Genomic DNA, 16,889 nt, shown 5'->3' with positions numbered 1-16,889 from the left:
CTGTTTTATTTATTATCTGGAGTATTGAAAACCACAAAACACTCGTATAAATAAACCAAATTAAAAATCCAGGAGTGCCAGCAGCTCCGTCATCGAATTTGTTTCATTTTTTACTTCCCGAGCGTAAGCAAAGGAAGTATTGTAATCGAGTCGTCGGCCGACTCTCTACTTTTACGTTTTCTCGATCTTTCATGACCCCTAGAAGACGAAGAAATAGGTCTCCCATTTCCATCTGTCTGTCCGTCTGTCCGTCTTCAATTTTTTTTTTTCAGTTTTTTGATTTCTCCATTTTCGAGATTTTCATGTTTCTATTTTTCGATTGTTCAGTTTCCTGACTTCGATTTTTTTATTTATCGATTTATCGATTTTATTAAAATTCTTCAATTTTTAATATTTCGGTTTTTTGATTTTGGGTTATTTCGATAGATCGATTTTTCGAGTTTAGGATTTTTAAATTTTTTGATTTTTCAATTTTTCGATTGTTCAATTTTTGGATTTTTTAAATTTCTCGTTTTTTTTATTTTTCAGTTTTTCGAGTTTTCAATTTTTTAATTTTGCATTTTTCGATGTTTCAGAATTCAGACTTTTGCGTTTTTTCTTAATTTTTTAAATATGTCAGTTTTTTGATTTTTTGAATTTTGGATTTCTAGACACCTCGGTTTTTTCGATTTCTTGATTCTTCAGGTTTTTAATTTCTCACTTTTTCAACATTTCGAGTTTGGGAATTTTTCAAGTTTTGGATATTTTAATTTTTTGATTTTTACTTCCCGAGCGTAAGCAAAGGAAGTATTGTAATCGAGTCCGTCGGCCGACTCTCTACTTTTACGTTTTCTCGATCTTTCATGACCCCTAGAAGACGAAGAAATAGGTCTCCCATTTCCGTCTGTCTGTCTGTCTGTCCGTCCGTCTGTCCATCTGTTGTCCCGGATTTTTATTAGACAGATAATCTCCGAAAGTACTCGACCGATTGTTGTGAAATTTTGTACTTATATTAAGAATATCATGTAGATGGTAAAACACTGACCAAAATTTGTCTAATCATCCCCACCAATAATGCGATGACGTCACTTCAAAATTGTACATAGTAAATGGGTTTTCAATTGTATAAAATAACATAGTCCTACACATGTAGTTTACAACTCTGAATTGACTTTTCACCCGAAACGTCCAGATTTTTGGAAAAAAAAATCAAAATTATAAAACAACATTTTGAAATTTAATTTTTAATCTGCTAACCAGAATGCTTTGAAATGTTGCAGATGTTTTAAGGCTATAAAGAGCATCATAAATCTTTAGTCAAAAAATATTTGCTTATCCCCTCCAAAAACTTGATGACGTCAGCTCAAAAGTTTGTGGAATAAATCATATCTAAAATGTACAAAATATGATGAGTCTGTACTTGTTATTTATCACTCCGTTCATATTTTTTGGATTTGCATATACAGAGTGACTCAAAAAAATTAATGAATGCGTAATTATATTTTATTGATTTAATCAGGAACTACAAAACGAAATGCTCTGACATCTTGCAGATGTTTTAAGGTTATAAAGAGCATAATAAATGTTTGGTCAAAATATATTTGCTTATCCCCTCCAAAAACTTGATGACGTCAGCTCGAAAATTTGTCGAATAAATCATATCTAAAATGTACAAAATATGATCAGTCTGTACTTGTGATCTATCACTCTATTCATATTTTTTGGATTTGCATATACAGGGTGATTCAAGAAAATAAATGAAAGCGTGAATTTATTTTACTGATTTACTCAGGAACTACAAAACCGAATGCTTCGAAATCTTGAAGATATTTTAAAATTATCATAAGCATGGTAAATTTTTGATCAAAACGTATTTGGTCGTCCCCCCTAAAAAATTTATGACGTCACCACAAAATTTTGCTGAATAAATCCTATCTAAAATGTACAAAATATGGTGAGTCTTTTCTTGTGATTTGTCATTCCATTCAAATTTTTTCGATTTGCATATACAGGGTGACAAAAAAATTAATTAATGCGTAAATTTATTTTATTGATTTAATCAGGAACTACACAACCGAATGCTTTGAAATCTTGCAGATGTTTTAAGGCTATAAAGAGCATAATAAATTTTTAGTCAAAATATATTTGGTTATCTTCTACAAAAAACTGATGACGTCAGTTCAAAAGTTTGCCGAATAAATCGTATCTAAAATGTACAAAATATGATGAGTCTGTACTTGTGATTTATCATTCCATTCATATTTTTGGATTTGCATATGCAGGGTGACTCAAAAAAATTAATGAAGGCGTGAATTTATTTTATCGATTTAATCAGGAATTACAAAACTGAATGCTTTGAAATCTTGGGAATATTTTAAAGTTATTATAAGCATGGTAAACTTTTGTTCAAAATGTATTTGTTCATCCCTCCTAAAAAAATTGATGACGTCACCCTTAAATTTTGCTGAATAAATCCTATCTAAAATGCAAAAAATATGATGAGTTTGTACTTGTGATTTATCATTCCATTCATATTTTTTAGATTTTCTTAAGAGGTGGTTCAAAAAAATTAATGAAGTCAATTTATTTTATTGACTAAATTAAAGGCAACACTTATTATTAGTATTACACCCCAACCAACCCAATTTGGTAGACACAAAATTTGTTAAAGGAAAAACTCGGTTGAAACATAAGGGTAGCACGCTTATTTACATCGACTTTAACATTACAGACCTGCATTTGTTTTATGCGCTCACTTGGTTCCGCGAATGTGAAATAGACATGTTTATAATCAACCAATTGTGAATTTCACCGTCAAGAATTAAAATAAAACCCAATGTTTTATATAATAAGCGGAAGTCGAAGCAATAAAACCGATGGTCGTTTTGTTTACAGTTTCTCTGTTTGACTCTCACGTATGCTGTTACGCTTGTCATCTTAAATTAAGAATGTTTATTCATAAACGATTTTCAGTTGCCTTTCATATTACTACTATTTAGACAGCGGATTTTTGTCGGGCTACGTCACGATTATAGGTGGGGACGCGCTGGATCGCCGGGACACAGTGAAATACTGTCTAAACTCTTTAGACCAATTTTTAAAGGAACGGAAAAAGTTATGCAACACAATATACACGAAAAAATAACTGCTTTTATTTTTTAAAATTGTGAAGTCGGCTTGTGTTTTTTGGGTTGCGTGATTGTTCCGCTCAAATTAATTTTATTTATGCCAAGCCGGGAACCTCGATATTCGGCTTCGTACCAGGATCACATATCGTCGAGAAGGTGGCGAAAAGTAGTGACAGCGCGCCTGATTGTTCGAGTGACAGTTGAGGTATTACAGGTTTCTGTAACAAATGTCAAACCCGGATCGGGAGTAATTCTCAGAGACCTCCTCGACTTTCTGTGATCCTGTTAGGCAAGGCGAAAATCTACGTTGTCAGCGCTTAATTTTCGGACTGATTGACCCAGAATTTAATACCAAAGCAGCAAATTTCGAGATTCGGCTTCGGACCAGGATCACATATCTTCGAGGAGGTGGCGAAAGCCAACAACAGGCGCCAAATTGTACAAGTGACAGTTAATGTATTACAGGTTTACTGTAACAAATGTCAAATTCGGATCCGGAGTAATTCTCGGACACCTCCTCGACTTTCTATGATCCTATTAGGATAGGCGAAACTCCACGTTGTCTGCGCTTAATTTTCGGACTGACTGAAGACCCAGAAAATACCAAGCAAACGAATCTTGATATTCGACCTCGGACCAGGATCACATATCGTCGAGGAGGTGGCGAAAGCTAGAAACGGCGCCTGATCGCTCGAGTGACAGCTGAGGTATTACAGGTTTCTGTAACAAATGTCAAACTCGGAGCAGGAGTAATTCTCAAAGACCGCCTCGACTTTCTGTGATCCTATTAGGAGAGCGAAAATTTGTCTGCGCCTTAGTAGTAGAATCCGGAATTTAATTTATTAGACAGGGAACCAAAAAATTCAAATTTTATGCCGATAGCTGTGATTGTAACAATCTTTAGTTACGGCTACTGGTATTGTTGTAGTAATCTGTTGTGTAGTTAAACATTTATTTTAAAATGGCAATAGTTCGCAAGATACGGATGGCTCCTTCCTGAAGTGATCCAAAAATGTTGTTTTCAAGGATTTCCCACAAGATCTTCTAAATAAATTTTAAGGGGATGTAATAGTTATTTACGTGGCAAGCTTAGTAAATTAACCTTTACGGGCGAGCCGGAATGTTTGCAGGGCGAGCGACGTAGGAGCGAGTCCTGTAATCCGGTGAGCCCCAGTAAAGGCTAGTTGCAAGCGAGCCGCGTACAACGTTTTACTTCCTCTTGCTGAAAATCCTGAAAATGAACAACTTTGGGATCTCTAGAAATTTTACTTGAAATTACAGTCATAGAAATTATAGTCATTTTCCATAGTTTGCTCCGGTAACTATGGAAAATTGAATTGTTTGAAAATAACGCGACTGTCAATTTTTAAATTCGATTAATAATTATCAAGTATGCCAATATAAAATTTTAAAGGTTTCCAAGTTAATTTAAAAAATTACTAGGAATATTACTAAAAATAGGCAACACATAAATCACATTTTAATATTTTTCTTGTACTCTATATCTGCGAGTAAATCACGTTTTGACAATTAGAAAGGTTAGCTTGAACAATTTATCGATTACTTTATTGTTTGTTAAGTGAAAATTGCAACGTCAAAACACCGCCTCTCAAATAAAACAAATTTTCAATTTACAACACGAGCAGAACTGTAAAATCAATATTTGATGGTTTTGGATGTATCAAGTTTTAAATTCTTGATTTATTGGCAAAATTACACGCATATGACAAACGAAAATGAGATACTTTGAATAAAAATTAATAAATTACAAAAACATAACAACAAAACACATAAAATGGAATAAAAAAACTTACCAATTAAAGGCTTCTGCTTCTGCTACGATAGATAGCGATGAATCTCCTCTTCTTTAAAATAACAAAACTTTATTTTCTCTGGAAATTTAAGGACGCCACCAACAATTATAACATCGAAAATTAGTAGGTACGCTATTGCAGTAGGTATCCTATTTAAACTAACATTTAAAAAAATAATAAACAACACCATATAAAATTAGAGACACATTTTAACCAAGTGCGAAATTTAAATTTTTATACTAAATTTGTGTTTAACCTGACTTTACTAACTAAACGTCTAATGTTTAAAAAATTAATGATAGTAAATACCAGAAAGAAGAAAATCTTGGAACTTGAAAACTCCCATCACAGATGAATTCTTCATTTGTACCAGCTGCAACAAAAAATTTGTATAAAACATACTTCAAGTTAGATTTACTTTTTGAAATCGAATAAATACTTTCTGTTCGTTTTTAGTTTGAAAAATGAATGTTCTAAGCGTATCGTTAAACAAACCACAATTTCACCAACGAAATTTAAAGTTGTAAGTAGAAGTGGCGAGGCTGATTTGAATCATTAGTGTACGAAAGACGCGAAAGCAGCACTTCTGTCGTAGTTTGCAGTGAAGCTGTAAACAACACACTGTGGACATTAAAAGAATAAAAACAGAACTGAAAATGTTAAGGTAATAGAATGCAGTAAAAATATATCTTTTTATTTATTATATTAATTAGAAAACAATATAAAAATCAAGAACATCTCACCTTTTAAAGCCGCATCATCTGGAACTAGAAAATATATTTTCCCAGCAAGAACAAGCAATTTAGGTAGAATATAGTTGTGAAATGTGATAACAATTGCAATAATATTAATGACACAGGAGATGTACAATGTTGACTCTTGGAGCTTGCTGTAAATCAGATTTGTCTGTGGGACCATCTAGAATAAAACGAAAAGTGGAGTAAGTATATGACATCCCAAAGTTTTTTCCTCAGATTAGGTTACTATTAAACATACCATCACGATCATGTAATTAATTAGATGTTTTTTAATTACAAAACAAAAAAATTAAGTATAAAATATCTCCAATAACTTACCGACGAAAATTTGCCGCTTATGTTTAGGATGTCTTGTCGATGACACAACATTCTAATGATCCTAGCTGGGCAAAACCCTGGGAAATTTGTATCAAACTGAGAGTTTTCGGGGTGTTAAGTCGTCACTTGTGCTACCATTCTGGAAAACATTATAATTAACATGTAAAACCAGGTAAAATATACTTTGTATTCCAATTTGAAGTTGGTTTTTAGTGTGTCAAGTATAGGCAACCAAATTAACAGACATTTTCACTGGTAAAAATTCCAAAAACTAGAGTATGACCCACACGGCAAAAATTTCACATTTTGAATATGTCAAGGTTACCACTTAAATTTTAAATTTCTATCATACGAATATAACGGGCAAAATTTTTAACGATATTAATTTTTTAAACCAAATTTGCTACATCGACATTATCCCTAAAAATATTGGTAAAGGGCTTTAAATATCATATCAGGGAGAGTAAATTTAACTAAAAGACATGAACACCGATGTTATAAGAGTAAAATCCAACTGAAAACACAATACACCATGGAGGTAGAATAAGAAAAATAATATTACCCCCGTACTATAAATCTTACAAACATTGAGACCATTTTGAAAAAGCTGATAGGTCAGAGTTAGTTCTCGGTGTCAAAATTACCACCAACCAAAAATAAATAAAATTTTCTTACGTACTAAATAAAATAGGACAGTAGAATAAAATAAAGTTTGTTGAAATGTATATCAAATCTAAATGTAATATATGTGGTCATTTTTAACTCCTTTGCTCATTTAATATTCAAACTTGAACAAAACAATACAAACTATAATCTGTTCATCCAACCAACAATACACAATGGTCCAAAATTATTAAATAAAAATTTGGATAGTTGGCTTTGTCGGATTATCTTGAAAAAAATCCCATCAGAAAGTTCGTTATTGAAACCAAATTCGCAACGAAAAATGTTAGTAAAAAGTTTTAAATTACACAAAAGCGGTTTAAACGAAAATCCTACCTGAACACCGATGTCCTGTGAAAAAATCCAACCGAAAACGCAATTAAACGTTGCACAGAAACCATTTTAAAAAATCCGATGGACGCGAACTACCTGAAGTTGGCGCGCTCTGTCAAAGTTACTACCAACCAAAAATAAATATAAATTTCTTTTGTATCAATGAGCTAGAACCAGCTAGAACATTAGAATAAAATCAAGTCTGTTTAATCTAAATAACAAACAAATAAACATCTGAATCAAGTATCTGTGATTATTTTAACTTTCATCTAATTTTTAAATTTGAACAAAAGTAATACATACAACCAAAATTCTGTTCTGCAACCAACAATGCAGATTGTCCAAAATTGTTAAACCAAAATTTGATTAGTTGGCTTTGCCGAATTATTTTGAAGAAACAAAAATACCATTAGAAATTTCGTTGTTGAAACCAAATTCGCAACGAACACAAAAGGCGGTTTTAACTAAAATCCTACCTGAACACCGATATCCTGTGAAAAAATCCAACCGAAACCACAATAAAACGTTCCAAAGAAACCATTTTGAAAAAGCGAATTGGCCTGAACTACCTGAAGTTGGCGCGCTTTGTCAAAGTTACTACCAACCAAAAATAAATACAATTTTCTTTTGTATCAAATGGAATAGAACACTCGAATAAAATGAAGTCTGTTTAATTGTAAATAAACATCTAAATCGAATATCTGTGGTCATTTTAACGTTCATCTAATTTTCGAATTTGAACAAAAATAATAGTTATAACCTATAACCTAAATCACAGTATCCTAAATTCTGTCTATGCAACCAACAATACACGTTGGCCAAAATTGTCAAATCAAAATTTTATTAGTTGGCTTTGTCGAATTATTTTGAGAGAAAAACCATCATAAATTTCATTGTTGAAACCAAATTCGCTATGACAAATTTTAGAAAAAAGTTTTAAATTACACAAACGGCGGTTTCAACTAAAATCCTACCTGCACATCGACGTCCTGTGAAAAAATCCAACCGAAAACACAATAAAACATTGCAAAGAAACCATATGGAAACCATTTTGAAAAGGCTGATGGACCTGAACTACCTGAAGTTGGCGCGCTCTGTCAAAGTTACTATCAACCAAAAATAAATACAATTTTCTTTTGTAAAATAAAGTCTGTTTAAATGTAAATAATAAGTACAAACATCTAAATCGAATATCTGTAGTCATTTCAAGTCTCATCTAATTTTCAAATTTGAACAAAAATAATACAAACTAAATATGTTTATGCAACCAACAATACACGCATTGAAAAAAATTGGTAATTATAAATTTAGTTAATTGGCTTTGCAGAATTATTCGTTATTTCTGCTACTTTACCCTGTTCGAATGGGGAATTACTCAAAGAAACGACAAATGTGTCTTTCAGAACACGAAAATAAGGCTTACAACACACAAACCCAAAAAAAAACTCCTTAAATAAAGATCATTATTTCACTCTTAGCGCTCCTACAAATTCGATATATACAACATAAATAACCTAGAATCTTCTCCGCCCCTCACAGCAGTGTCTGCATCTCCTCCATAAACTGCTTGTAAGCGTCGTCCTTCGTGTGCTGCTGCGGGTGCGTACTCTGGTGCAAATTAAACTCTTTCTGCTTCAACTCGTGCACCAGCGCCCTCGTATTTGGCTTCTGCTTCTTATCCTCCCTCTTCACCCTCAACGCCGACGGCACGAACCGCGTCACATCCGCGCTCAAATTCCTGATCTGCGGCTTCGCCGTAATCGTCGCCCCCTGCTTCGTCGACTCCACCCTATTAATCAGCTGAGGCGCCGCCGACAGCACATTCGGCGTCCCAATCGGCAGATTCGGCGCCCCACCCAGCGGCGGCGGCCCCGGCAGACGGATCATCCTCGGCGGCGCCGGCGGCATTCGGATGGGCATGCGCGGCGGCGGGAGACCCGGGGGCGGCCCCGGCGGCATCAGCGGCCGGCCGGGCGGCGGCCCTGGCGGCAAACGCAACCCAGGCGCCGGGAACAGCAACGGGCCCTGGTTGAGCGCCTGCGGGGGCTGCATCGGCATGTCGGTCCCCGGGGGCATCAGAGGCTCTGGGTGCGACACGATCTTCGGCCGCGGTTCCTCGTCCTTGCCCCCTTCGAGCTTCTTCTGCACCACTTCCATCTCCTTCATGAAGTCGTCGACGTTCTGGCCGGACAGAGCGACCATTTTTTGTTGGAGAGAAGTGGGCTTGGAGGCGTCGGGGTCGGAGGGGTCGTCGGAGGCGTCCTCTTTGTCGTCGTCGGAGCGAGGGACGAAGTCGTCGACTTCGCCGTCGTCGGTGATGTCGGGGGGCGGGCCGGGCGGGCAGCCGGGGGGCTCACGGACGGGTTGGCCCTACGGAGGTCACATTAGCACGATTGGGGCAAAAGTGGGGCGACTTACGAGGGCTTGAAGTTTTAGAGCTGTGGCGATGGAGTAGATGGTGTGTTCTTGTTTGCGTTCGGTGGGGAGTGGGATTTGCGAGGGGGCGTTAGCGGGCTGCTGGGGGAGCTGCGGGAGCGGGATTTCGTCGACTTGGACTTGCTGGGCGCTCTTGACTGACTCGTAGAAGGCGACTAGTTGGTTGCGTTTGTGTTCGTAGTCGGTTTGGCGGCGCTTCAAGTCGGCCCACTTGTCGGGGTCATCTTTGTACTGGAAAAACGCACGTCGCGTCACAGTTACAAGCAATTATGGCAACACTTACGTACATACTAAGGACCCGATCCAAAGTATCTCTGAGCTTTTTCCGTTTGTCTTTTAAAACTTTTTCGTTCAATGGGGATGGTTGATTTACGTTGTATTCTAAAATGATGGTGAAAATTATCACGAATTGTTTAGAGCGTGACTGTGACATACCCATTTGGTCGATCTTCTCCATTTCCTCTAAAATTTGCTGTGGATCTTTACCCTTGAGGACCGCCGCCCGCACCATCTGTCTCTGCTTTTTGTTCTTCTTTAATTCCTGTTTCCGAGCTTCTTTGCCTTAAATTTAACGATTATAAATAATAACATAACCTCGAAGCGGCGGACTTACGAGCTTGGTCGGTGGGGTTCATGTATTTGCCACTTTTCGTGGTATTTATGGAGCGGCGCCCCATTTTGCGTGGTTTGAATGGCTTTAAATTGGAAAATTAATAATAAGTAATAAAAATTCTAACTACAACAACTGACAAATGTCAAACGCTGAATTGTCAAAGCAAGTTTGTGGAGTTCGCCTGAAATTCCCTAGTTGAAACTAGAAGTCACCAGAAGGACACAGGTCCGTCTCCAAATTTTTTACGGCCGCACCTAAAATTTAGCCACCATTAAGGGGAATCGCTGGAGGAGGGTATAACAACTTTTTCCTTTTTTCTACAATGTCATGATGTTAAAATAGATGTGACAGACACATATCGTAAAAAAATCACCATTGTCTTCTGTTTTGCCTCATGAGTCATATTAAATATTTGGTCGTAGTCCAATTTATTAAAATCAAAATATACCATAAATTAGTTCAAAATACGTCGAAAGATTTTAATAGGAGCATTGGTGGAAAATTAGGACGAAAACTGACCAAAAAAGGATAATAAGGACGAAAAACGACGAAAAAGGACGAAAAAGGACGAAGAAGGACGAAAGGGACGAAAAAGAATAACAAGGACGAAAAAGGACGAAAAAGGACAAAGAGGACGAAAAAGGACGAAAAAGGACAAAAAAGGACGAAATAGGACGAACAAGGACGAAAACGGACGAAAACGGACGAAGGACGAAAAAGGACGAAAAAAGACTAAAAAGGACGAAGAAGGATGAAAAGGATGAAAAAGGATAATAAGGACGAAATAGGACGAAAAAGGACGAAAAAGGACGAAGAGGACGAAAAAAGACGAAGATGACGAAAAAGGATAAAAAGGGTAAAAAGGACGAAAAAGGATAATAAGAACGAAAAAGGACGAAAGAGGACGAAAAAGGACGAAGAGGACGAAAAAGGATAAAAAGGGTAAAAAGGATTTTGGGGGGAGTAACTATGATTCTTCGGTGGGAGTTACTATGATTCTCCAGCGGGAGTAACTAGGACTCTCTGCTGGGGGTAACTATGAATCTCCGGCGGGAGTAACTATGACGAAAAAGGACGAACAAGGACGAAAAAAGGAAGAAAAAGGACGAAAAGGACGAATAAGGACGAAAAAGGTCGGAAAGGATGAAAAAGGACGAAAAGGACGAATAAGGACAAAAAAGGACGAGAAGTACGAAAAAGGACGACAAAGGATGAAAAAGGACGAAAAATGACGAAAAGAGACGAAAACGACGAAAAAGGACGAAAAAGGTCGTAAAACGGACGAAAAAAAACGAAAAAGGATAATAAGGACGAAAAAGGACGAGATAGGACGAAAAAACACGAAAAAGGACGAAAAGGACGAAAAAGGACGAAAAAGGACGAAAACGGACGAAGAACGAAAAAGGACGAAAAAAGATGAAAAAGGACGAAGAAAGACGAAAGGGACGAAAAAGGACGAAAAAGGACGAAGAGGACGAAAAAGGATAAAAAGGGTAAAAAGGATTTTGGGGGGAGTAACTATGATTCTTCGGTGGGAGTTACTATGATTCTCCAGCGGGAGTAACTAGGACTCTCCGCTGGGAGTAACTATGAATTTCCGGTGGGAGTAATTATGACGAAAAAGGACGAACAAGGACGAAAAAGGACGAAAAAGGTCGAAAAAGGACTAAAGACGAAAAAGGACGAAACAGGACGAAAAATGAAGACAACGGACGAAAAAAAGGAAGAAAAAGGACGAAAAGGACAAAAAAGGACGAAAAAGGACGAGAAATACGAAAAAAAACGAAAAGGACGATAAAGAACGACAAAGGATGAAAGGGGACGAAAAATGACGAAAAGGGACGAAAACGACGAAAAAGGACGAAAAAGGTCGAAAACGGCCGGAAAAAAACGAAAAAGGATAATAAGGACGAAAAAGGACAAGATAGAACGAAAAAGCACGAAAAAGGACGAAAAAGGATAAAAAAAGTAAAAAGGATTTTTGGGGGAATAACTATGATTCTTTGGTTGGAGTAACTATGATCTCCGATGGAAGTAACTATGAATCCGGTGGTAGTAACTATGACGAAAAAGGACGAACGAGGACGAAAAAGAACGAAAAAGTTAGAAAGTCAAAAAAAGAACGAAACAAGACGAAAAAGGACGAAAAATGATGAAAAAGACGTAAAGGACGAAGAAGGACAAAAAAAGGAGGATAAAGGACGAAAAGGACGAAAAGGACGAAAAAGGACGAATAAGGACAAACAAAGGACGAAAAAGGACGCAAAGTACGAAAAAGGACGAAAAGGACGAAAAAGCATGAAAAAGAACAAAACGGACGAAAAAGGACGAAAAATGACGAAAGAGGACGAAAAGGACGACAAAGGACGGAAAAGGACGAAAAAGGACGGGGAAGGACGAAAACGGACGAAAAAGGACGAAAAAGGATAATAAGGACGAAAAAGTACGAAAAACGAAGATAAGGACGAAATAGGACGAAAAAGGACGAAAAAAGGAAGAAAAAGGACGAAAGACGAAAAAAGACGAAAAAGGATAAAAAGGGTAAAAAGGGATTTTCGGGGGAGTAACTATGATTTTCCAGCGGGAGTAACTATGACTCTCCGATGGAAGCAACTATGAAACTCCGGCGGGAGTAACTATGATGAAAAAGGACGAACTAGGACAAAAAGGACGGAAAAAGACGAAAAAGAATAATAAGGACGAAAAAGGATAATAAGGACGAAAAACTACAAAATAGGACGAAAAAGTTTGAACAAAAATGAACAATTATTGAAAAAAATGGGTTTGAATTCAACACGATTTGAGTGGTTAGTTCAGGCAAAAACCTTTCTGAGGAGCCCTACAGTCTACTCTAAAGTAATTATTAGCGTTCTCCGCTGATTTTTCTAATTTATGATTATTCTATTATTCTGTCATAAATTGCAATACTCTTCAAAATTATGTTACAATGGTTTTATGACCCATGCCCCGTACTTGTCGATCCCTTGTACTAATTTCAGCTCATGTCGAGTTTAGGAAAAATTCCTGGTTGCATTTTGGGCAACAAATGGCGCCTAATTTAAACTTCGTTGATATGTAAATAAAGTTATAAATGAACAAAAAGTCGAGAAACCGTTAAATCAAACAGAATTGCTGTACACAAAATCACCTTATCTAAATTCATAGAACAAATATTAAACATAACGAGAATCCAGTTTTCCTTCTAGATAAAAAAACACTTATCTCTAAACACAAATAACCGATATATCAACGATTACACATCCAGCTACCTTAGTTACTACTTCGGACTCGCCTTTGATTGGTCGAATTTACAACCGTCCGACTTGAGTCAAAACCAACGAATAAAACGTGTCCTAATTTTTGTGAGATATCGTCAAAAATCGCGATGTTTTCCATATCCGAAACGACCCTTCATCTTGACTCAGTTTCAAGTATTCGCCACAGCACATTTTCGATGAGTTTCTGCTTAGATAAGAATGATTTTATCGAAGCCTCAATAAACACGCATGCTTATCGATGAGATTATTTCATTTAATTTAATGCAGTATGTCTTTGTTGTTACAAATCGTACCACACAACTTTGAAGAGATCTTAGCACACCCAAGTGACAATGCAAACAGACGCGAAAGCCTTTTCCGTGACGTTGGAGCCCCCAAAAGGGGACCCCTTCAACCCTGAAAAAAAAACTTTGCTGACACCAACTTACGAAATAAAGCATATCGAGAAAATCACCCTGAGTAAGTGCAACTTGGCGCAATTATCAACTTAACTTTTTTTATTGTAGTTAAAAGCTTGGAAGCGGAGTCTGAACAATTCACTGAGAGACATCAGCTCCCGCTAGCACCTTTCGAGTACCAGAGGAGCGGCACAGAGCCGGGTTTAGTTCTTATTTTCAACCAGGAGGCGTTCGATGACAAATCGTACAGACGAGGCAGCAGGAGAGACGTCAACGAAATTATCAACTGTGTGAGTCGACTGGGCTTCAACATCAACGACAAGTGTATATTTACAGATTACACTAGAGACGAAATTTTGGAAACGGTGAAAGCCAGTAAGTTTCGATATTCACGAAACGTTGATATTTCAGTCTCGTTTTAGTTGTATGCGAAGATCTGTCCAGATTTAATAGCCTGATCGTGTTTTTTCTGACCCACGGTGATAATTTTAACATGTTGCACGCCCATGACTGTTCGTTACAAACCCATAACTTGTGGGAAGAATTCAGCAAGTGTCCACAACTAGAAGGCAAACCTAAAATGTTCGTCTTCCAGGTAGGTTTTGGCTGGGTTTTCCAGATTTCACAGTCTGAACTTTGTAGGCTTGCAAAGGTGACAATTTTTCCACGGTTTCTGAAGACACGAACGACAAAATCGACCTAGTTGATGATAGCACTTTCCAATCGGACTACATAGGGCCTGATATGCTCATAGTTTATTCCACCACCGAAGGTACAAACTCCGTTTTTAATACCTGCAATATGCACCATATCGATAAAATCTATTAATATCGCTGATAGCAAAATGCATTAACTAAGTAAGTACTTTTTCCAGGAAACGTCTCTTTCAGAGACCCACAAAACGGCACTTGGTTTATCCAGGAGTTGTGTAAGAATTTTCTGGCTTATGGTCGACGCGACGACGTGGTGTCTTTGATCATGAGGACGACGAAATGTCTGTGTAGAAACTACTACCACAACGAAGGGGACATCATTAAGAAGCAGATGCCAGTTTTTGTGTCCACGTTAAGGCGGAAGTTTTATTTGAACAGAACCAAGGAGCGAAACGTATGGTTGCAACTCTTGCAGAACCAGGACAATCTAACCCAAAAGGTTAAAGAGTTGGAAAGGAAAGTCAACAGTCTGTTACAAGAGAAGGACAAACGGGGAAAATAAAAGGAAAATGCGAATTTATTTATTTATTGTTTAGTGAAATTAATTTTTCTGACAAAAGTCATTGTATTGTGTGGTATCTGCCATCTGTTACATAGATCGACCTAATAAACTTCCAGGAATAACACTTCATTGATAATTTTATCAACCATTTAAATGTTTTTATTTTTAACAAATCAGCCACTCACACTTTTTGTTTGAGATTAAGAAATAAATAAAAATTAGAACAAACTATTCGTGTTGTCATATTTTCCAAATGGGTTTTCGTTTTTGGAAGGTCACTTCTGAAAGGGAGGGGTTCCTGGATCGTCGTCCGGAATTCGAGCCCCCGCTTAATCTATGAACGGGACTGGGACCAGCCATGGACGCTTTAGGACTACTGGGACCGTCCGTTTTCACCGACGTTCTAGGACTTTCCACAATCGGCTTATCCTCCCTCTTGACCACCTTAGGCTTGTCTTCGCTCTTCTTCTTAAAACTGAAACTAAACTTCTTCTCCTTCTTCTTCTTCTGGGCGTCCTGAAGCTTCTGGACATCGTCGTGTATTTTCTGCAACATCTCCTCCAGACTCATCTGATTCTCCACAACCGACAAATAGTGGTCTCTTTGGTCGTTCGGCGTCAAATAGAACTTTCGAGTTAAAGTCGAAATCACAAGAGGAACCGACCTGCGGTTGTTGTGGATGTAACTAATGAGATCTATGAAGTCGTACTTCTTGCTATGGTAGACGATGTTGTTGCAGAGTTCGTCCAGAAAAATGTCCACCAGGTCAACCTCTACAATTTTGTGTACACATAAGCCCACACACCCTCTATACTTACCAGCGACTTTCTTATACACGATTAACATGTCTGATTCAGCTGGGAAGTCGTACACTTTGTCGAATTTCATGGTACGGTGCCTCATGGAGTCGGTTTGCACGGCTCCACCACGAGGCTGCGAAGACATCTAAAACCCCAAATAAAAAATAGTTGCTTTGATTGGAGTGCAACTTACACAAAACACGAAAATTTTCGGCTTGTGTTTCAACTCGGGGCAGTTGTTGCCGGAGAAAAAATTCCACACTTGTTTCACGTGGACGTTTTTCGAGAAGTCTTCCTCCGATATGAGGAGAGTGCCGTTCTCCTTGCCGTAGTACCCAATGAAGAACAGAATCAAGGCGCTTTTATTGGGTGCTTCTTTTCTAACTGGATTGTTTGTGGTACTTATTATAAGTTTGATCAAACAAATTCGGTACTTACTCGCTTCGAGGTGAGTCCAAAACTCGTTGGGTTTGTTCAAGTCGTGAAGGTTGCGTTTGGTGTCCACGTCATAGTTGATGAGGCGGACGCTCTTTAGCAGTTCTTCGGCTAGTGGTGTTACTAGGGGTGCGGCGAAAACGTGGAATAGAACGCTCTGGTTTGTGGAGTGTTCGTATTCGTCGGGAATCAGCTCGGTGGAGGGTTTCACGATGATGTCTTCTTCTATAGCAATGAAGGATTTTTTCGTTTAGTGGTTGTGGAAGCCACGCCCGATGCGTCACTTTCCATGGTGTTGGTTTAATTAGACTTGGAATCTAGAAAGAGTTTTATTAAATGGGACACAATGACAAGGACTCGATTGTTTTGTCTGATCGGTGTGTATCATATCGGGACTGAAGTATTGGGATTCAGATAAGATAAAAATTCGAAATTGGCCGCTAGATAACGATTGCTGTTTTGGCTAGTTTGGTACTATCATGTTTGAATATTTCAATTAAGATTGAATTTTGTTTGCTTTATTTATTAACGTTTTTGTTTCGCAAGGAAATATCTTACTTATCAAATATTGCTGATATGGAACAAATACGCGTGTTGCGCAATTATTAAAAATGTATAAGTGCATGTGCATTATCAAGGTTTAAAGTTCCACACTACGATTGTCGAGTACCTAATTTTTTAGTTTGTAGTCTAGATTTTTACTGGTTTGATGAATTGACTA

At 37.5% G+C, this 16,889-nt stretch overlaps 3 protein-coding genes and 1 long non-coding RNA gene across 6 annotated transcripts; 1 reads left to right on the top strand and 3 right to left on the bottom strand.

The window, feature by feature from the left end:
- Positions 1 to 5,670: 5,670 nt before the first annotated feature.
- Positions 5,671 to 7,533, bottom strand: LOC135128389 (uncharacterized). Its single transcript, XR_010280385.1, has 3 exons — positions 7,470 to 7,533; positions 5,998 to 6,136; positions 5,671 to 5,839 (listed from the first exon to the last, which is right to left on the bottom strand). It is a non-coding gene; the product is annotated as an uncharacterized LOC135128389 (long non-coding RNA).
- Positions 7,534 to 8,435: 902 nt separating this feature from the next.
- LOC135127601 (WW domain-binding protein 11) lies at positions 8,436 to 13,496 on the bottom strand. Of its 3 annotated transcripts, none has more exons than XM_064054094.1 (6): positions 13,335 to 13,496; positions 10,043 to 10,296; positions 9,865 to 9,990; positions 9,713 to 9,810; positions 9,412 to 9,660; positions 8,436 to 9,363 (listed from the first exon to the last, which is right to left on the bottom strand). In XM_064054094.1, the coding sequence occupies exons 2-6, from the start codon at positions 10,104 to 10,106 to the stop codon at positions 8,527 to 8,529; spliced, it is 1,374 nt and encodes a 457-aa protein (XP_063910164.1). In that variant the 5' UTR covers positions 10,107 to 10,296; positions 13,335 to 13,496; the 3' UTR covers positions 8,436 to 8,526. The 3 variants fall into 3 exon arrangements, with proteins under 3 accessions (XP_063910164.1, XP_063910166.1, XP_063910165.1); XM_064054096.1 differs by having other exon boundaries at positions 10,043 to 10,124; XM_064054095.1 differs by lacking the exon at positions 13,335 to 13,496 and having other exon boundaries at positions 10,043 to 10,124; positions 10,180 to 10,474.
- A 58-nt stretch (positions 13,497 to 13,554) lies between these two features.
- LOC135127602 (caspase-6-like) lies at positions 13,555 to 15,057 on the top strand. Its single transcript, XM_064054097.1, has 5 exons — positions 13,555 to 13,779; positions 13,827 to 14,093; positions 14,141 to 14,313; positions 14,361 to 14,490; positions 14,593 to 15,057. The coding sequence occupies exons 1-5, from the start codon at positions 13,653 to 13,655 to the stop codon at positions 14,931 to 14,933; spliced, it is 1,038 nt and encodes a 345-aa protein (XP_063910167.1). The 5' UTR covers positions 13,555 to 13,652; the 3' UTR covers positions 14,934 to 15,057.
- A 9-nt stretch (positions 15,058 to 15,066) lies between these two features.
- Positions 15,067 to 16,412, bottom strand: LOC135127929 (uncharacterized; the record flags this gene model as incomplete). Its single annotated transcript, XM_064054633.1, has 4 exons — positions 15,067 to 15,706; positions 15,752 to 15,878; positions 15,927 to 16,117; positions 16,172 to 16,412. Coding segments are annotated over 4 exons (1,092 nt in total), but the record flags the coding sequence as incomplete, so codon positions are not given.
- Between the last annotated feature and the right edge of the window lie 477 nt (positions 16,413 to 16,889).

The sequence above is a fragment of the Zophobas morio genome, unplaced genomic scaffold (assembly GCF_036711695.1).
Source record: "Zophobas morio isolate AGI-343-1 ecotype UQ-CSIRO unplaced genomic scaffold, CSIRO_AGI_Zmor_V1 ptg000012l, whole genome shotgun sequence".
NCBI lineage: Eukaryota > Metazoa > Arthropoda > Insecta > Coleoptera > Tenebrionidae > Zophobas > Zophobas morio.
The sequence above is the reverse complement of the archived record's forward strand: the minus strand, read 5'-3'. Positions and strand labels throughout refer to the sequence as shown.

Coding starts and splice junctions, on each gene's coding strand:
- LOC135127601 (XM_064054094.1), bottom strand. CDS start 10,106: ATGGGGCGCCGCTCCATAAATACCACGAAAAGTGGCAAATACATGAAC. Junction 9,991..10,042: donor GAACCCCACCGACCAAGCTC/GTAAGTCCGCCG, acceptor GTTAAATTTAAG/GCAAAGAAGCTCGGAAACAG. Junction 9,364..9,411: donor CTCTAAAACTTCAAGCCCTC/GTAAGTCGCCCC, acceptor TGACCTCCGTAG/GGCCAACCCGTCCGTGAGCC.
- LOC135127602 (XM_064054097.1), top strand. CDS start 13,653: ATGCAAACAGACGCGAAAGCCTTTTCCGTGACGTTGGAGCCCCCAAAA. Junction 14,314..14,360: donor CTAAAATGTTCGTCTTCCAG/GTAGGTTTTGGC, acceptor TGAACTTTGTAG/GCTTGCAAAGGTGACAATTT. Junction 14,491..14,592: donor AGTTTATTCCACCACCGAAG/GTACAAACTCCG, acceptor TACTTTTTCCAG/GAAACGTCTCTTTCAGAGAC.